At 32.7% G+C, this 19830-nt stretch overlaps 1 protein-coding gene across 1 annotated transcript; it reads left to right on the forward strand.

The window, feature by feature from the left end:
• The first annotated feature begins 7972 nt into the window (after window positions 1–7972).
• LOC148616344 (ubiquitin-like protein NEDD8) lies at window positions 7973–18080 on the forward strand. The gene is made up of 5 exons (XM_088583259.1): window positions 7973–8089; window positions 10649–10666; window positions 13000–13029; window positions 13566–13648; window positions 17645–18080. Exons 1-5 carry the CDS (start codon window positions 8072–8074, stop codon window positions 17730–17732), a joined length of 237 nt encoding a protein of 78 aa, XP_088439385.1. The 5' UTR covers window positions 7973–8071; the 3' UTR covers window positions 17733–18080.
• Window positions 18081–19830: the final 1750 nt, after the last annotated feature.

A 19830-nucleotide genomic window follows, 5' to 3' on the forward strand; every position in this document is an offset into this window, starting at 1 on the left:
CTGCTTTATATCATACCTCTATTGTGTATGTTAGGATCTGTTTTGACTCTTCCGAGACATCATAATTGTTCAATATATGCTTTGATTTCTAAAACTACTGAGAGCAAGAAACCATCTCATGAAAGGTCAAAGATCAAAGTAAAGGTATCTTGTTTTTATTATAGCTTATTATTATACATTTTACTAATATCTAAAAAGTGTAAGTAGTATACAGAAATTATTAGCAAGACAATTAAGTAGGTACCAAAGAATTCAAACCTATTTAGTCTCTTGTCACAGATTATGTATTATTCAATATTACAAATATTTCTTTCGGCTAAATTTACAAATTTATCAATTTACCTAGGCTAATATGCAATTTTATTTATTTTTTATTTTTGCTTAATCATATAGAATTTTACTGCATCACACTATTCATATATTTTTCAGCGCCAAAAACATGCCCACTCATGTATTCTACTACTGTGTACCTAACATCTTTTTGAATTAAATGAACATAAATAGAAACAAAGGTCTCCAGCAGATTACAGACAGGCACATATTGCTTAGCGATAAATTATATTTTGAAAGTGTAGAAATTATGACCGTATAGTTTAGCTCAGATATGACAGTCCATTGACATAGCAAAATGAAATATTTATGACCAAGTCATATATTTCAACTTTAGAAAATAACAGACCCATTTCAGCGGTACGTCTGTATATACTGCTCCCCCCCACCCCCGGTGATGGAATTTAATGAAACTTTTACTGATTTTGATCCTAATCAATTCTTGGGGTTTCACATAGCAAAACATGGATTTTGAGAATAAAGGGACATTGGGGCATCTCTTATTCGTTACTCTGCCTACACCACTAAATGGAATTGAATGAAACTTTCATAGAATCTTTGTTATATATTCTTATTGTGCACTATTTTAGATTTTGATTTGAATCAAATTTTTGGTTTTCTCATAACAATGGACTTTCTTGTTTGTGGGAACATGTATGGCGCGAAATGTGTGTCATAATTCAATATTAATGCTATTACATAAATAGAATTATGCATACGTAGAATTGATTACGCGATTGCATAAATTAAGAGATTTAAGATCAAAGACTGGCTAAACGATGTTCCTTTTTTGGGACCAGGTCAGCTCAGTATAAAGTCAGCTTGGTGGGAGTGAAGGAATAGGTCAGCGAGTTCAAAGGATCATCATTCCTTCAAAAATTGCGGTAACAAAATTTACTAGTAATATGCACAATATCATGATGCTTTTGCAACACAACACGTTTCGTAAAATTCGGTTCAGTAGTTTCAGAGGAGTTGCGTTGACAAGGTAATTTATGAGGAGTTTTTGCAAATTTCTCAAGTTCAAAGGGGCCTAACTCAAAAAGTGGATTATCAAAATTTACTGGTAATATGCACAACTGCACATAATGTTCTTGCTACGTACCAAGTTTCGTAATATTCGGTTCAACAGTTTCAGAGGAGTTGGTAATTTACGAGGATTTTGGCAAATTTTCTAAGTTCAAAGGGGCCTTACTGCAAAAATTGGGGTATCATAATTTACTGATAATATGCACAACTGAAGATGGACTTTATCATTTGTGAATATGGGGTATATTATCAAATGGGGAATTGAAGAGTTTCAAGTTAGTGAGCATTGCTCACAGTTTTTCTATTTCTTTTTTATTTGAATATATTTTATTGCATAAAGAGCAAACGGGTTGGACAAAGGTTATTTCAACTTATAAACGTCCTCGCCCAAGTTTTTTGTTATATTCATAGCATTCATCATCTTACGAGTTATCCAAATAGAATTTGAGTCCGCAGGGCGAGAAGTCTATTTGGATGACGAGGAAGGCAGAGCTATAAATGATTTGTTTCATGTGTTGACCGCGTGATAACTGATCAATTAGAAATTCACAGGCACAGATAGCTCATGCGCTCGTTGAGCAGTAAGTCAAATAAAATATTAAATGTATAAGTAAATTCTTTAAAGGCGGAGTCATTTTCGTCAGAGGCTTAGTTATCCCGTTGCAATATTTATGCTAATGAGGTCGGATATTGCATGGCTTTTTCCAGTTAAGTTATATGTGAATACGTGGTCTTTCATGCAATATCATACAATATTTCTAGTTAGAGCACACTTGGTTTTCCTCTCATATTTGTTTGGGACAAAGAACAAAGGGAAAATCTCAATTCATGTTACAATTATTCATATCTTAAACTTTTATCCATGGATCACATAGTTATCCAACTTAGAACACCTTCTCCTTTAAACATGATACATTATACACTACCAGACAATGATATAAATTTAACAATACACATAACTATACACCGAGATGGACATGTAGTGTTAAACAAGTACTATCTTCAAAAAAAGATAGCCGACGCAGTCAAATTTTTATCTTTTTACGTATAATTGTCTACATTTCATTCAGGAAATAACACATGGCACGCAATGTCAATTTTCGATATTTTTTTTTCGAACACCACTAAGTTATCAGTATTTGGCCAATCAGGAAATAGAATCGTGTTCAGGTGACTTGCGCTTCCACGGAAGTGCGTCAAAGGGTAAAAAGCGAAACTATATCGACTGCGTCGGAAAAAAAGAAGAAAAGTGATTACTCCGAGCACCGGCGAGACTCGCAGTAACTATATTCAATGATAGGACTTCTTATAAAATTGCGATGAGAGAATTCATTTGCATATCCAAAGGATTCTGTAAACTAATTTGCCAAAATCAAAGGATGCAAACGAATTTAGTCAATATTTTACATACATTTACAATTTTGTCTCGCAAAATTGACTTTTGTTATTTAATTTCCATATCAGGTAACAAAGGGAATTTTGTCTACAAAAATGAATTTTGTCATTACAAAATTGATGTGATCGTAAAACAAGTCAGTCAATAACAGTTTTGTAAACAAAATTGATTTTGATTACAAAAAGATCAAGTCCCATTCGACGCCCCGTACCATTACAGCGAGGGATCTGGGGTAGATTTAGATTCCAGCGGGTCTATGGGACGAAGCCCCAGGACAGAAATGATTTTTGGCTGTTAAAAACTGAAATACTTACTCTATAGACATGACTGATTTAACAAATATTAAGTCAGATCTACATGCATAATAAGCATGTGATATCAGTGGTAAAAATAGACATTATGTAAATAATTATCAACAAAGTAAAATCAAATCAAATTCTGGTTGCAAACTTGTTGATGGATATGTCACTGTAATTAACAGCCGCCACGGTATTGCTCAAGTCCTGATTATTGGCGGGTCTAGGAAGATACATCGCCACAAGTCAATTTATAGAATTTCAGAATTTCTTCTATATCACCCGTTATTATCTTTTTCAGAACACCGTAGTTTAAACAAGCTTTTGTGTGATACAGTAGATTTGTATAGTGTCTAAGCTTTCAAATCGGCCAGGTAATTAATATTTGAACTTTTCCAAGTAAAGTTGGTGCAAAAATTATCACCCCTACCCATGAAAAAAAAACCTTAACATGAACCAAAATGTTAATATTTAACATAAACGGCGCACACTGGGCATGTTGCGGGCGATTGCTTTCATTATCGATGCATCCAACATAATTGCTAATTTCAAGAGCGTAGGCGACAATAATATGTTTTTTTCTTAAAAACGGAAAATTCATAAAGAAATTCAAACGCCTGAATTGATCAGATATGTTGAGTAAATCATTATCTTAATTATGAATGCCTAAAATATGAGTTTCACAGTGTCGGTATGCTGTGAATGAAAATTATGTTTGATACTGAGACCAGTTTTCTAGGGGTAGGAGTAATATTTTTAATTTTTTTTCTTGAAAATTCTTTCTTGAAAATTAGTTTTGGTGGTTTAATGTAGAAAATAAATTTAGTCACGCAATAACTTGTAGAGTCGAAACTCCCATGTTTTTGGAATTGAAAAAATATAATCTGACTACGAAAATCGCCACAAGTCATGAACAGAGTCCCAGGTGTATCAATTGCGATAATATTGAACGTAAATAACAAATAAGCTATTTTTTACTATAGAATAAACACTCTAGGGTGACTGGATAGACTGCCCAAGTGTATTTCTTCCAGCATTTTTCTAATCGGCGTTGTGACGTCTATTTTTAAACTCCAAAGCAGCTCCAGTTCCGAACCGTTGACGTTCCTCCACTATTCCGGAATTGCAAATGTAGTGCCGGCATGGAAGAGACCAATGCTCCGGAGTTTGGTCTATTTTGCCTTTTACGGATTGATTTGAAGTTTACACCGGATCGGAAAGTTCCGGGGTCACACGTCATAATGAAATTTTTGTCCACATCACGTGAAGAAGAAACCACATCACGTAAAGAAGAAATCACTGCACGTAAAGAAAAGAAGATACACATAAAATATTTAGAGATCGACATAACGTAAAGATGAAACGACCTCACGTTATAAGAAGACCACTGCACGTAAAGATAAATCCACATAACGTCATCATAAAACGACAGAACGTAAAGACGAAATGGCAGAACGTAAAGACAAAACGACATAATGTAAAGATGTTATTACATAACGTAAATGCAAAATGACCACATGTAATTATAAAACCACAGCAAGTAATATAAAATTGACAACACGTAAATAAAAATGTGTATCTCATCAGACAGTTTAGGCGTTCCATAGACAACATAGAAAAGGTCGCAGTTTGTATTTTGCGGAAAAACTGATAATTCTGAGAGCCATACTTTCTGTTGGATTTTCAGTGCATTGTTTAATATTTGTAACTTAAAAGTCGTTTTCAGACTGAACAGCTGCACCATCAGTTATTTCGTCAGTTTAAGACGTCTCCCTCATTCGTTTGAAGACCTGGCCCAGTGTCCCTACTTTCCGCTTTGACTTGCATCTGATCGAAAAGAAAGCGGCACTTACTTTGTCTATGAACTTAGGCAGTACATGAAATAACACGTACAAAGAAACAGAATGAAATGAGCAAACCAGACTCCGCTAGAAGCCACGAGGACGTGAACCAGGTGTACCGGTGGAGTAACTGTCCTTTGCTTTTCAAGAAATGCCCACCGAGTTGTTCCTAATATGTCAAAAATGCCGGGTAGATGGAAAAGAAAAAGAAAACTATGACATGGTGAATAAATCGGTTCTCAAAGTGCTCTCGGATGTGTAAAGAATAACGATCCACGAGCTCATGATTCAAGAAACCAAATTGTTAGAAGTGTAGCACGGTACTAAAAATGTCCGCGTATTTTCGGCAATCTCTGGCATAACGTATGAATCGTGATATGAAAACTCCATACGCAGGTGCCACAAGGATGTTGCTACAGATAAAAGGGAAATTGACTACGGAAAGTCATAGCGTTTGTCGTATTGTTTGGTCAATTGTTTCCCTTTTCATCGATATCTAAGTATTGAGAAGTGTCCGTAGTAGCCTTTATATAAGGTTTTGGGGTAGATGAGATTATGTAATCCCCGCCCGAAATTAAGATAGTTTAAAGACAATACGTCATCTACTTAGCGAAAATTGAGGTCAAGGAATTTGGCTAAACGATGTTTCTTTTTTTGGATCAGAGGTTACAGACCACCAATTCAACCAATGAGCATTTGGAACGTACGCAAAAATAGTCCTACGCAGAAATTACCCCTGTTCCTCATAGTGCTGTGAAAAAAGTTCTCATCTTATTTAAAAAATTTAAACAGTTTCTGAAAGGAAAAACATTTCTGTACATTTTATAGGTGCATTTTGCTTCTTGTGATGTGCAGCCTAATCTCCATAATGATTTTTAAATGTACCCCTATCTTGTGAAAACACTGGGATTTCCCATGCTATTTATAGACCCTTCACTTCCGGTGACCAGTACTGCACTGCAAGTCTGCTAACCCCACATGCCATTCTGAGGATTGTGAGCTGACATATGTAGAATCATGCTGATATATAGTCATCTGCAGGTTAAAGTTAAGGTAAAGTCCAGAGAAGCCATTGAATATTGTGAAATTAGCATAGAAGCCTATGGGAAGTGGAATTAGTGGTTTTTAGCCTTAAGTTGAAGCCATGGCAAAATGAAAAGTTTCTTGAAATAGCTTTAAACTACTTGAAGATCTTGTTAACTTTGCCATGAGAGGAATACACTACAAAAATCCTTCAAAATATGCATTTTTTTAAGTTATAGGTCCAAATTATGGAAAATTGGTCTTTTTGGCTGATTTTTATGTCCTATCTTGTAAAAAGTGTAGAAAATTTAGTAAAAATATCAAATATTAAACTTTGAGGGCTATATTTACCTAAATATGTTAGTAATAAGCACTTGAAATCAAGTTTTGTGTAGATTTGAGCAAAAATTAGGTTAGAAATGAGGAAAAACTCACTTTCATTACTGCGGTTAAGGCCATATAAGCATTCCCCTATGGCAACATGGAAAATCCATTATTGAGCACTTTTTTTGCTTTAGGTGCCCTTTACTGGTCATGTTTTAATGTGAAAACACTGTATTTACAAATTTAAAGCCAAATATATCACCTTTTGTGAAAATTTAAAGATTTAGGATTTTTGACATGTGATCAAGAAAAAGGGGGAGGCATGTCAGAAATAAATTTTTAAAAATAGACCAATTTCTCAGAAAATGATTACTTTTAAAACTATTTCTTCATTAATATTGTTAAAAAACAAGTTGTGATTGATATTTTTTATTTGAAAAGTCAGAAAAAGTTCTTTGCAAATATTTAATGCATTTCAGTATGGTAGAATATTTTCACTTTTTTGCTGGCACAACTTGGTTACCCTATATTTAAAAATCAAATATTTAAAAAAGTGCTTGTCACATTTCACTGAAACTTTGCAAATGCATTCAGTATGTGTGTAGGAAGATACCTGTATAGTTATTTATTTTTTCTAAGACAAAAAGTGACTCTTTAGGTTACAGACCACCAATTCAACCAATGAGCATTTGGAACGTACGCAAAAATAGTCCTACGCAGAAATTACCCCTGTTCCTCATAGTGCTGTGAAAAAAGTTCTCATCTTATTTAAAAAATTTAAACAGTTTCTGAAAGGAAAAACATTTCTGTACATTTTATAGGTGCATTTTGCTTCTTGTGATGTGCAGCCTAATCTCCATAATGATTTTTAAATGTACCCCTATCTTGTGAAAACACTGGGATTTCCCATGCTATTTATAGACCCTTCACTTCCGGTGACCAGTACTGCACTGCAAGTCTGCTAACCCCACATGCCATTCTGAGGATTGTGAGCTGACATATGTAGAATCATGCTGATATATAGTCATCTGCAGGTTAAAGTTAAGGTAAAGTCCAGAGAAGCCATTGAATATTGTGAAATTAGCATAGAAGCCTATGGGAAGTGGAATTAGTGGTTTTTAGCCTCAGATCAGTGTAAAGTCAACATGATAGGAGTGAAGGAATGTGTTAGCGAGTAGTGGAGCACAAATCTTTCCCGTTGGAATGCCGACCATCTGTTGAAAAACACGTTTACCACACTTGACAAATATGCTGTCGATCAGAAATTCCAGTATTTTTACAACTTCTTCTCCGGTATGTTTAGAAGATGATTTGCGGAATCGTTTTTTTTTTTAACAAAGTATGGAGACTCGAGATCTCTGTATACCAAGTACTACATATTTGTATCTAGGTGTTCCGATTTTTTGTTATTGTTTTTAGTAACAACAATGCATAATATTTATATTTCATTTGAGTATGGGATATAAGAGTCTAAAGGGTTTAAAAATCATAGGTCTTGAAATCTATGTATGCTTTGTCCATTTACAATCAGAACTGAAATTTACATGTAAGTGTTTATGACACTCAATCGGTTCTGTTGTTGAAGCTGTAATCTATAACTGTTATTTTCACATTAAATACAATACTTGGTGTTATTAGACTTTCGGGGCTGCTCGTAATAAATGCGCGCTTTTTACTAGTCCGTCTAAAAGTGACGAGAGAATTGGGACTAATTGTCATGTTTTCTATTGTCCAATGAAAACTGTCGTTCTATTTTTGGTGATGCCGATATTTTTACCGGAAGTGCATAAAGAAGTTGAGAAAAAGAATTTTCTTCTAGAAATAAAGGGAAAATGTTGATCAAAGTGAAGGTAGATAAAAGTCTAATACAAAAAAATGTAGACTATTGACATCTCTTTACATTTTTGCTATTGGCCTTTAATTTGTTTATGTTCATTCATGATTAAGTTCTTGTGTGTTTCTGTAACTTTTTGCTAAACAAATTTAAACTCTGTTCACACTATGTCGCAGGTTCCACTGTATCGTCGCATGCGTAGATCAAGAACATGGAACTATGCAAATTTCAGTGTTTGGTGTGCTTGATCTAGGGACTTAGTATAAACTTCGAGCCACATATTCGTTTACGTCCATCTTTACTTTTCGGTAAATATAGTCTATAGACTCAATTTCATCACTAATTTTCCTCTGACCATAGACAAACCTGTGTATCTAAAAAAAATTTGAGGCGAGTTTTTGATATAAGTTTACATAAAACGAATGCAACTTTCTCATATCTAGGGGATGGTATACCTTAAAATTTTACTAGATATATAAATTTGTCCGTGATCAGAGGAAATTAGTGGTAAAATTGAGGCCATATTTGTCTAAAGGTAATGATAAACCTTAAGTTTTCTCAAGGACAGGGAAAAAATGGTGACTAACTCGAAATTTATATGTGATTTTCAGCCATTTTCAAAATTTTTAAATGGTCATGTTTGGAAAGTTGCTATCAAACTGAATGAACATGAAGCAAGGATTTAAAAGTTATCATGATCCATTGAAAAGTTGCTGAAGTGCATCACTACAAAATACCATTGCAGGTTTTTTTATGGAAATAATTTTAGACAATTTTCTTTTCAATACAGATACAATGGAAACATTTTTTTTAGGCACAGAAATTTACCTTACCTTTTTGTCAGCAATTACTTAGTGTTAAAGTTGCTGCATCAGAAAAAAATAGGTTATATGCAGTGAAAGGTTAGATTTTGTATTAACTTCAGATTGAATAAAAATCCACTTCTCAAAGGCCTGGTTTTTTTCTCAATCTAGAAAACAATTAACTACTGTGATACATCGAGACTCCAGTATAAATGGAGTTTACTTTGTCTTTGACTTTATTAAATGTAAATTATTTTAACAGTAAGCTTCACTCACTTATAACATGAGACACATGACCTGAAACAATTCCTAAAAGACATTAATTAGGGAGCAACCGTATGATTTTAATGGGAATCAGTGATTGAATTGAAGGGTAATACTTGCTAAATGAAGTCAAAATTCAATTTTGCCAGCAGAAATTATTTTTACTTGTTAAAATTTGCTTGTGGATTCTGTATGTATATGGTAGCTCATATTACCACATTGAAAATACAAAAACCAGGTGTATATTTCCGGAAACCATCATTAAAACACATTTTCGGATGATATAATTGCTTACTGTTATTTAAACATACTTGAAATAAGTTGTTCATGAAAAATATTTTTTATGGAAAGCCACATGACAAATTTCAAAGTACTGAGACCATTTTGATTATTACGGACTTCCGTTGGGTAGTTAGAAAATGTTGAAATATGCATATAAAAGACAACTGTTCTCATGAAAAGAACTTAGTTTATGTATTTTTAAATAACATAGTAAGCATTTATATCACCCCAAAATATGTTATCTTGAGGTTTCAGGATATATACACCAGGTTTTTGTAAAAAAGACAGGTTTTCGGTTATTCAAGGTACAGTTATGTATTATAATAATTCAGTTCAGAAATAACCAAAGAAACTTAGATTAAGTGAGTGTAATTTTTCAGTACTTGCTGAATTTAGCTAGTGGAAAAAATCTTAAAATTCAATACCTGGGAGGTGGGGCTAGGTTGAAATTTTTGATCACGCATTTTATTTTGAGAAAATACAGATCCTGCATTTTTTCCTTCAGTCCAGAGTCAAGGCTCATGCTACTGGGCAGTTTGAAAAAAAATGCTCTGGTATTGCTAGCTTTGCCATAAGACCAGGAAAAGACATCAATGTTTCAATAACAAATAATTACATTTACTAGGTATATTATTGAAACATAATCTCATTGAATAATCAGATTTACTCATGATGTTTTAAGAGTTGATGAAACACATTTCTAGCTTTTCGATTATTGGACTATGGGTACTTTTATTGTTTGCTGACACCGTCTGTTGCATTTCTGAAATTAAATTAAATGTAACCAAAAATGGTGTTCACCAGCGCAGAAGTTTGATACAAATGTAATAAAATAAGAGAAACACGTCAAATGAAATTATAAAAATTGAATAATTAATTTTATAGGTTTCATGAGTGTGTTAATGTGTTGACCGGTCAAAAATATTGGTCTTCAAGTGCATAAAAATGAAACATTTATCACTAAATAGTTTATTTACATCAGAATTATCTTTCTAATTTGAAGGCCCTTTAAAATGACAATTTATATGGAAAAGGAATTATTGAGGTGTTAGTTTGCAATTTATTTTAGTCATCTTCAGTAACCTCTTATAGCTAACAACTATTCAAAATATTATGCACAGACAATAAACTACTTAATGCTGTCATGTGCTGTCTTACATGTAAATAGGTTACATAATGTTGCTGGTACATCATACATGTAACTTCTCTCTTTTTTTATATTCCAGACCTTGACTGGGAAGGAGGTAAGTCCATATATTTATCTACACTGGTTAAAACCTACTTTCTTTTCAGATGGAGCTGTGGTTACCATTTTTGGTCTCTCTACCAAAAATGATGATTGTGATCTACCATCTATGTTCTTGATTCCTAACACCATGTAATCCATACAAACAAAGCTAAAAAAGTGTAGCTGAATATGCAAAGTGTACCATCAAACCTCTTTCAAAACTTTTAACTTACATACTCACAGCTATCAAAGAAGGTCTCCATTCCTACCATGAGACTTGTCAATGTGGATCCAGAAAACTTCAAAAGATCTTCTGGAAACCCTCAATGAAAGATTATTATCCGAAAAAATAGCATTAAAACCTATGATTTTTCAACTCTATATTCTTCTTTTCCCCATACTGTGTTAAAATCCTGACTCAAAAACATACATCACTGTTACTCCAAAAAAGATTGTACACCTAGATACAGATAAATGTATGTAATACTGAGTAGAGATTCTTCATACTTCACTTTCCTTACATCTGTGGTAGCATCATTGCAACACCTGTGTTTAGAGTTTTCATGTCACAACTCGTACATCATGCCAGAGCTTGCATTAACTACACAAACTTTTTCTACTGTGCTAGACTTCTTACAATTCGGTGTCTGGAACAGGGTTATGTGGCTACAATATTGAAGTCATCACTACAGAAGTTTTATGGTCGTCGCCATGAACTTGTGAATCGTTACGGTGTATCCATCTGCACCATGAAAACTGATTTGTTCAACGTGTCATAATTTTCCTTTCCTCTTTCGTCTACCTCAGACTTGACTTTTTATTAGCAACTCAGCAGGTGTTTGTAGACTAACGGTGCACCTGGTCTATGTGTCAGTTTTTAGTGGAGTCCGAGTTGCTCATATACTTTTGTTACTTTGTATTATTTTAGTTACTTTATGTTTTGTGGTCTTTGTCCCTGGATTATATTTTGATTTCTGCTAGGATCTCGATTCCCTTGATTACCCATGTAACTTAAGTTGTACAATGTAAATGCAATTCTTTACTGCATATGTTTCACAATCATCATAAATGTTTAAATTCTTCTGTGTTGTCAACTTTTGAAATGTTTGTGTCTGTCAATTACCAGGTACATGTACAAAATTATTTGCTGTACATGTATTTAGCTATTATGATCAGATGATTTTTTGGTTAAAATATAACATTTGTTTTTATTAGCTCACCTGGCCAAAGGCCAAGTGAGCTTATGCCATCACTTAGCGTCCATTGTCGTCATCGTTGTGGACAAATTTTAAAAAATCTTCTCCTCTGAAACTACTGGACTGACAGGTTTTAAACTTGGCATGATTTTTCCTTAGGGTGTTCTGCACAAAATGACTGTTGGGACTTTTGATCCATGAAAAAACATGGCCATTGTAACTAATAATAGAACATAGGGGTCAGATTGCAGTTTTTTGCAAATAACTCCAAAACTGTTGCCTTTAGCAAATTTTTGGCAGGATAAAATTGTTCAGCATCATGAGATCGACCTATGCCAAAATTTTCAAAATGATTGGCCAACTGATGTAGGAGTTACAGCCCCTGAAACAGTTTTTTTTGCATTTTTTCGTATGTGCTACTTTGAAAATCTTCTTCTCAAAATCCATTGCACAGAATTCAATGAAAGTTGGCATTTATGTTCCTTAGGGTATCCCACACAAAATGACTGTTGGGATTGTTGATTCATGAAAAAACATGGCCACCATTACTAAAAATAGAACATAAGGGTCAGATGGAAGTTTTTTGCAAATAACTCAAAAACCGTTGCCTTTACCAAATTTTTGGCAGGGGTAAAATTGTTAAGCATCATGGGAAGGACCTATGCTGAAATTTTCAATACCATTCATTGACTAATGTAGGAGTTATGACCCCTGAAACAGTTTTTTTGTTGGTTTTTTTTTTTTCACATGTACAACTTTGAAAATCTTCTTCTCTAAAACCTTTTAAGATCATTGAATGAAAATAAGCATAATAATTCTTTAGTGTATTGTGCTCAAAATGACTGTTGTGATTTTTAATCTGTGAATAGATATGGCTGCCTATACTAAAAATGGAACTTAGGGGTCATAAGACAGGTTCAAAAATTGTTGCCTTTAGCAAAATTCTGGTTCAGGTCATGAAAATACTATTTCCTGCATTTGACAATTTAGTTGATTTTAACTTAGCCTGTCTCATTTCTCGAGTTTTTCAAACAAGCAAATGGTTAACCAGGTGAGCGATTCAGGCTCTCTTGAGCCTCTAGTTTAACAATGATACATGTATATGTAGTCTATTAGTTTATTCTATTAAGCTCTCATTTATTTTTCATTTCAGATAGAAATTGACATAGAACCTACAGATAAGGTTTGTAAGAAAAGATATTGTTAGTTTCCAGATTTTTCTTTCATCAAGATCATTCTTAATAATTGAATTGCTCTGAACCTTTCTCAACTTTATCATATTGGCTTTGGGAAGTATAAGTAGTAAGTGGGGTATTTTTTAGGCCAGATGTAGCATTTTGAAGTAAGGGTTATTAAAATTTTGTTTCAAAAAATATTTTGTGCATTAAAAGGTCTGACATCAGTAGGTATAGATGGACACTGATAGAGAGGTTGTTATTCACAACTACTTTTTTCTGTATATTTGACAAGCAAAAAAAAGTAAGATTTTACTCCTGGGTTCCAACAATAATTTGAATTTAGCCAGTTTGCAATGTAAAATTTACCTTAGTACGACACTAATCTTCATGGTAAAATATCATTGCTGCTTTATGACCAGTAGTTGGAAAAAAGTAAACTTTTTTTTTCAAAAGACATGACATAGTACAATTCAAGCAAAATGTACATTTTGATTTCTAACTGTAAAACATTTTTAAAAGATTCCTTACTTTAATGTTGCAGGTGGAAAGAATAAAAGAAAGAGTAGAAGAAAAAGAAGGAATTCCCCCACCACAGCAAAGGTTAATTTTTAGTGGGAAACAAATGTAAGTTTCACTCAGGGAACTTTATATCATTGTTTCAAACTGAAAAATGCTGAAACATTGTGATTTAAGGATGTTCGCTGCTCTGTTTGAAAATAACAAGGATTTCAAAGGGTTGTGAAATCTTTTAAGATCTTTCATGCTAGAACAATTTAAGTAGAAAAAAAATGATGGATCAGTTTGCTTGTTTTTGAGAAAGGATCTCTCCTTATTTTCCATAGGCTTTGTCTTAGTAGGCTTTATCAATTAAAACCACTGAAGAAAAAAACAAGGATTTCATTTCAACTTTCAAAATAACATTTTAAGGTGTATTTAATGAAACTATAAAAAGAAAAGAGGGGGTCACTGGGCAAACAAAAATGCTATGTTATGGATAAAACTAGTGGAGTCAGAAAATCTGATAAAGAAGGCTGAATATCACCAGCTAAAATCCTTAAGGTATTTTTTTAAGTGGAAGCTGTGAATATTCTGTTCAAAAAGGGGTCTTGTTGTTAACTGATGTTTATTTTTATTATCTTGTATTACCAGTGGTGATGCTGAATGACCAGATATCTGTTTATGAGTTGATAATTTTTATATTTGACTTAAAGTAGATCATACCTAGTACATAGAGCATTTTTTTCTGTTGCCTTGTAAAATCGTACAGGCATATATACTTGCTAAGAATTAACAGTATTTGAAATGATGTAAAAATAATATGTTTAATTATTTTAAAAGAATTTTTCACATAAAAAATTGTATGGTAAAATTACGAACCTAATTTAAATAAAGACTCCTTTAATGGGAGATAATTGGCAGGAAAATGTTACAGGAATTTTAGGGGTTTTTTTTATCACAAGAAAAAGGGTTTAGTGACCCCCTATTTTCTTTCAAAATATGAATTGTTTGTTTGTTGGGGTTTAACGTTGGAGCAGCTATATTCAGACGACGAAATATGAAAGAATGTCTGTTTAGTGTTCATTATATACACTTATAAGAAATTCTATTTACCTGTTCTTTATTAGTTTGCAAAATGTTGAAAAATCCCTACAGAATCCATGTATAATGTTTTGAAAAATTGTCATTTTTAAGCCTTAATTATCTCGAAATTAAGTTAAGCAACCTATGTTTTTTACATTAAAATTCTAAAGAATGTTCATTCAAGTCATTTTTGAGATAAATTGGGAAAATCTATCAACAAGAAATACAGGAATGAGGAAGAATCTACTCTAAATGTCAAGAAGTAAAAACCTGAAAGTCACACATGATTTATTTGGTCTAGAAATAAACAGGATATTTGTTTAAAAATTTAGGTTCAATAAGTTTTCATGATTCTACAACATCTTCCTTTTATCTGTAAAGATCCCAAATTATTTGACACTCAATTGAAAATAAAGATCTTTAAATATTCATTTGCTTTTCAATAAATCTGATCCAGTCATAACCAGACTTATTTCACGTGTTGAAAATTTTTGGTCAAAATCACTTTATCTGACCCAGTAACCTGTAAAGGTTGTATATACATTGCACTCAAGGATCTGGAAACGGTAAAAAATGCTGGTCATTGACCAACAAATTTTGCAAATGACCGACGACCATTTTCCAATATCAGACATAAAAATATTGTCAACCCTTATAAATTACAGTCTGTGTGGTTTTATTAATGTATAAACATCCTGTCTACCTGTCTGCTTGTCTCCTAATTGTTAATTGGTAATTAATTGACAGGTGTGTGTCAATTTTAGCCGATATGCATCCACCTGTGACTGTGATTTTCCTGTAACTGATTAGTTGATTGCATAACGTGCAGCCCCATTGTGTAACTGAATTAATTAAAGTGACCTGGAGAATTTTCATACATTATTTACTTGATTTGTTAAGAAAAAGATTGGCAAGTCTATCATTTTCCCCGCCGATCTTTCAGAGGTAACAGAAGTACATGGTACTGAAACTATGAATCAGTAGTAGTATGTAATTATTAATTTATCGATTGAATCTTTTTAACACAGAAGTCAACAGACCATTTAAATCAATATACAAAATTTATCCGTGATTTTCTTTTATAAATAATCAACACTTTTAGTCATCACTCGGAAGTTTTCGTCTGTTTGCCAATGTGATGAAAAAGTCTGAGAGATACGATGGTTTGTTTCATGTCAGAACGTCCACGTGTGGTCGAAACCAAAATCGTATACTCGTTCTGATATTTTGTAAAAGTCAGAGTATGTGATGAAATAACACAAATTCCAATATTTATCTTAAAATATCTGCATAAAAAGGTTTTTTTTTTAAGTTTAATTTCTCTCTGAGCATGTAAAAGACTGACACAAAAATATGCACAAGTTTGATAAAATGACCGGCATTGGGTTGTCAAAATTTCTGGATCCTTGATTGTACTTATTGAAATAAGGCATTTGATTAATTACTTGCAGTAAGAGCTTTATAAATATGTTTTCATTTACGAATCTAATTTACATGTTCTATACTATAGAAAATGTATTTTCACTTTTGAAAAATCAAGCTTAGTCTTCTAAGCTAACCCAGATCCTTTTTTTGTACTTTGTAATGGAACTCTCTACTCTATCAATAATTCCAACATTTTGGATATGAAACCAGATATGTTGTACCTCAATGTGTCCCCAGGTCAGACCTGAGTATTCAGAGAATCACTATACTCTGAGTGTAGTATACATGTAAATCATTTAAATAAACCATAAAATAAAATATATTGTAATGCAATTTGTCACACTAAAAAGATTATGAATCATGATTAATGAAAAAAAAATATGACTTACATTGTATCAGTTTTATTTTTTTTTATCAGTCTAAAGCTGACCAAAATGTTGATATTTTTGTTATAGTGTCTAGAAAATGTCTCTAGTTAAAACTTATGGGCTTCGATATTTTGTTTTTTGTTCCAAGCTAAAATAAAATGTTATTTACACCTTTTACACACAATTAGTGAAAATATTGTGTATTACAAACTGCTTTAATGTGGAATTCTCCTTTTTCGAATCTTGATTTTACTGTTATAATTTTTGTTTTACTGTATATTTACTTCTGATTTTACCAATCCCCTTTGTTGCCAGCACTTGGCATCCGTCATCATTAACAATTTTTCAAAACTCTTCTCCTCTGACACTACTTGACCAATTGGAACCAAACTTAGTGTGAATGTTTCTTGGGGTATCTTGCATAGAACAGATGTGGGGATTTTTGATCCGTCAAAAAACATGTTCTAATCTGTTAAGCCATGTTGCAGTTATTGCCCTTTTTAAACACTGTTTGCTATTTTTAATGTTATTTCTTTCAAAAATCTTCTCCTCTGACACTACTAGACCAATTAGAATTAAACTTTGTATGAATGTTTCTTTGAGTATCTTGCATAGAAATGACGTGGGGATTTATGATCTAAAAATACTAAAAATAGAACATAGCCAAATTTTTTCATTTGCTGAAATGATCCTTATTATTTGGCCTAAAAAAGTCTGCAGGGATGATAGTTGATAGACAAATCATTGTAAGTGTTATTGCCCTTGAAAGGTGATGTTTTTTTTTTGTTTTTTTGTTGTTTTTTTTTTTTACAGTTTTCAGCCAATATCATAAAAAACTCTAGTAGATAGAATGAAACTTTCAATGGCTGAAATGATCCTTATGAGAAGTACTACCAAGTTCTTCTTGAGTGAAAATTATTGGAAGGATCTTGTTAAATTTACTGCCATTGAAAGACAAAATTCAACCATGTGAGTGTATCAGGCTCCTTGTTTGTTGACCACATAATATCAGGTCTGGACTGTTAAATTCTTTTTTCAAACAAACATTATAAATAAGACTTAGAAACTGTCTTTGATGACTGATTTGTAAATAATTTAAATTAAAAATGATGTCACCGTTGATATGATTATGTACTCCCTTGTTTGTGATACACTGTATTTGTCTCTGTCATGTTTTCATCTTAAAAAAATAAAGAATTACAAAAAACATTATGAATAAAACATTTTGATTTATTTCTTCCCATAGGAATGATGAGAAGACAGCAGCAGATTACAAAGTAACAGGAGGATCAGTATTACACTTGGTTTTGGCATTAAGAGGAGGCCTATTATAGGACTAACATAAATCATTAGATCGATCAGACACTTTATTTTTCAGTTTGTTTATCCTCAATGGAGCTTCTGTGACAAATAAATCAACAAATCTCTCTTATAAAAAGAAATGATGGCATTGCACATTTACTTATTTTATAAGGGTTCTCTTTGCTTCTGAAATAATGAATTGGTAGATAGCAGTTTCAAGCAGTTTCTCTTTTATTGCCCCCATTTTCCCGTTGTCCAATATAATACTTTGATATGAGAGCAGAGTAAGTGGTAATAGAGTAACTGTGCTAGAGTGTATTGAATTTATGTGCATTGTTGTGTATTATTTCATGTCTTTTGTATAAATGGTTTAAACTTTTCTTTGTAGATATTTTATTATATCCTTGTATACAAAGTTTAGGGGATGTTTACAGGAATCTATCTATTCATCTTTTTGTCCTTCCGTGAGTGCATATTTTAGTAGCACATCCCTTTAACAGCTCCATGGGTTTTTACAAAATTTTACTGCAAGATATCCTATCTATAACTGTGTGAAGGAAAATGAACATTGTTGGATACATGCAATAAAGAAATAACTGAGAGTTTTACAAGCACAATTCTAAACCAGTAGTTGGATTTCGATGAAAATTAGCATCAGTAGATTTGCATTATGAAAGATTACTTATACTAAAAATTATTGAAAACTAAAGGGTTTAGCCTAATTTTCTTGGGGGAAAATTGATCAGTATAGTGAGACCAACCTATGCCGAAATATTCATAAAGAACTGTAGCTCAGTGTTGGGTGTTATTGCTCTTGAAGAGTAAAAAAATTACTTAGAAATTTATTTTATAATATGAAAACTGGGTGGATAACTTAGATGCTCTGTATTGATTAAATGATTCTTGTGACAGTAGTACGGTGAGGTCACGAGTCCAGCTTTAGAAAGCTACAAAGACTATTTTTGACCTGACAAGTGATTCAGGGTCTCTAGAGCCTCAAGTTTGATTAGGCAACATTGGGTAGCGAAGATTCTTAATCTAAACTTAGATTCCAAATTTATAATAGATTTTCCCATTCCCATTTGCTAAAATAATGGTGCAAATTGAACTTTGATTAAATATAAATTGAGTTCATGGGATTCTGGTATTGTTATTGCATTTCTGTTATGCTGAAATGAACCAAAAATTTTGGTGTTTAATGGTTTGGTGCTGCTGTCATTCATAGACACTCTTTTATGTGATAGCTTGAAGACTATTTTGTGGATCTTACTTAAACTTTACAAAGTTGGAAGCCATAACAGGAAGGTTGAATTGATTTTTAAGGTTATGACCCCAATTATCTTGGAAACAATAGGGGGCCAAAAACAAGCATTTCATAGAATACAGACTAATTACAAGCTGATGAATCTATAAAAATAGTTAACAATTTCTGACTAGGATAAAAGTGTTCAGCATGATGAGATTTATCTGTTGTCAAATTTTTATTTGAATCTGTTAAATCTTTTCCATGTTTTTGCTATTTTTAATGTTATTTCTTTCAAAAACCTTTTCTCTGACACAACTTGACCAATTGGAAGCAAACTTGGTATGAATGTTCCATGGGGTATCCTGCATAGAACTGATGTGGGGATTTTTCATCCATCAAATAAACTTGGTTGCCGTAACTAAAAAATATATAAATGGGGGTCAGACAGTAGTTTTTCACTTGTTATATCTCCAAAACTGTTAGGTTTAGCCAAATTCTTTCGTTTGTTGAAATGATCCTTATTATAAGGCCTACAAAAGTCTCAAAGGGATCTAAGTTGTCAGACGACTCCTTGTAAGGGTTATTGCCCTTGAAAGATGAAAAATGACAGATTTTTTTTTACAGTTTTTGGCCATTATCTTGAAAACTATACTAGATAGAAACTTTCAATTGCTGAGTCTCTTGTTTAAGTTTTCAACCAATATCTTGAAAACTGATAGATAGAAACTTTCAATTGCTGAATGATCCTTATGATAAGTCCTACCAAAATCTTTTTGAGTCAAAATTGTTGGACAACTCCTTGTTAAATTTATTGCCCTTAAAAGGCAAAATTTTACCTGGTGAGTGATTCAGCTCCTTGGATCTTCTTGTTTCAGAATCTTTTC

This window comes from Perna viridis, chromosome 5 (assembly GCF_037379345.1).
Source record: "Perna viridis isolate PV_CMFRI_1.1 ecotype Kerala chromosome 5, ASM3737934v1, whole genome shotgun sequence".
NCBI lineage: Eukaryota > Metazoa > Mollusca > Bivalvia > Mytilida > Mytilidae > Perna > Perna viridis.

Coding starts and splice junctions, on each gene's coding strand:
- LOC148616344 (XM_088583259.1), top strand. Junction 13,030..13,565: donor ACATAGAACCTACAGATAAG/GTTTGTAAGAAA, acceptor TTAATGTTGCAG/GTGGAAAGAATAAAAGAAAG. Junction 13,649..17,644: donor ATTTTTAGTGGGAAACAAAT/GTAAGTTTCACT, acceptor TTCTTCCCATAG/GAATGATGAGAAGACAGCAG.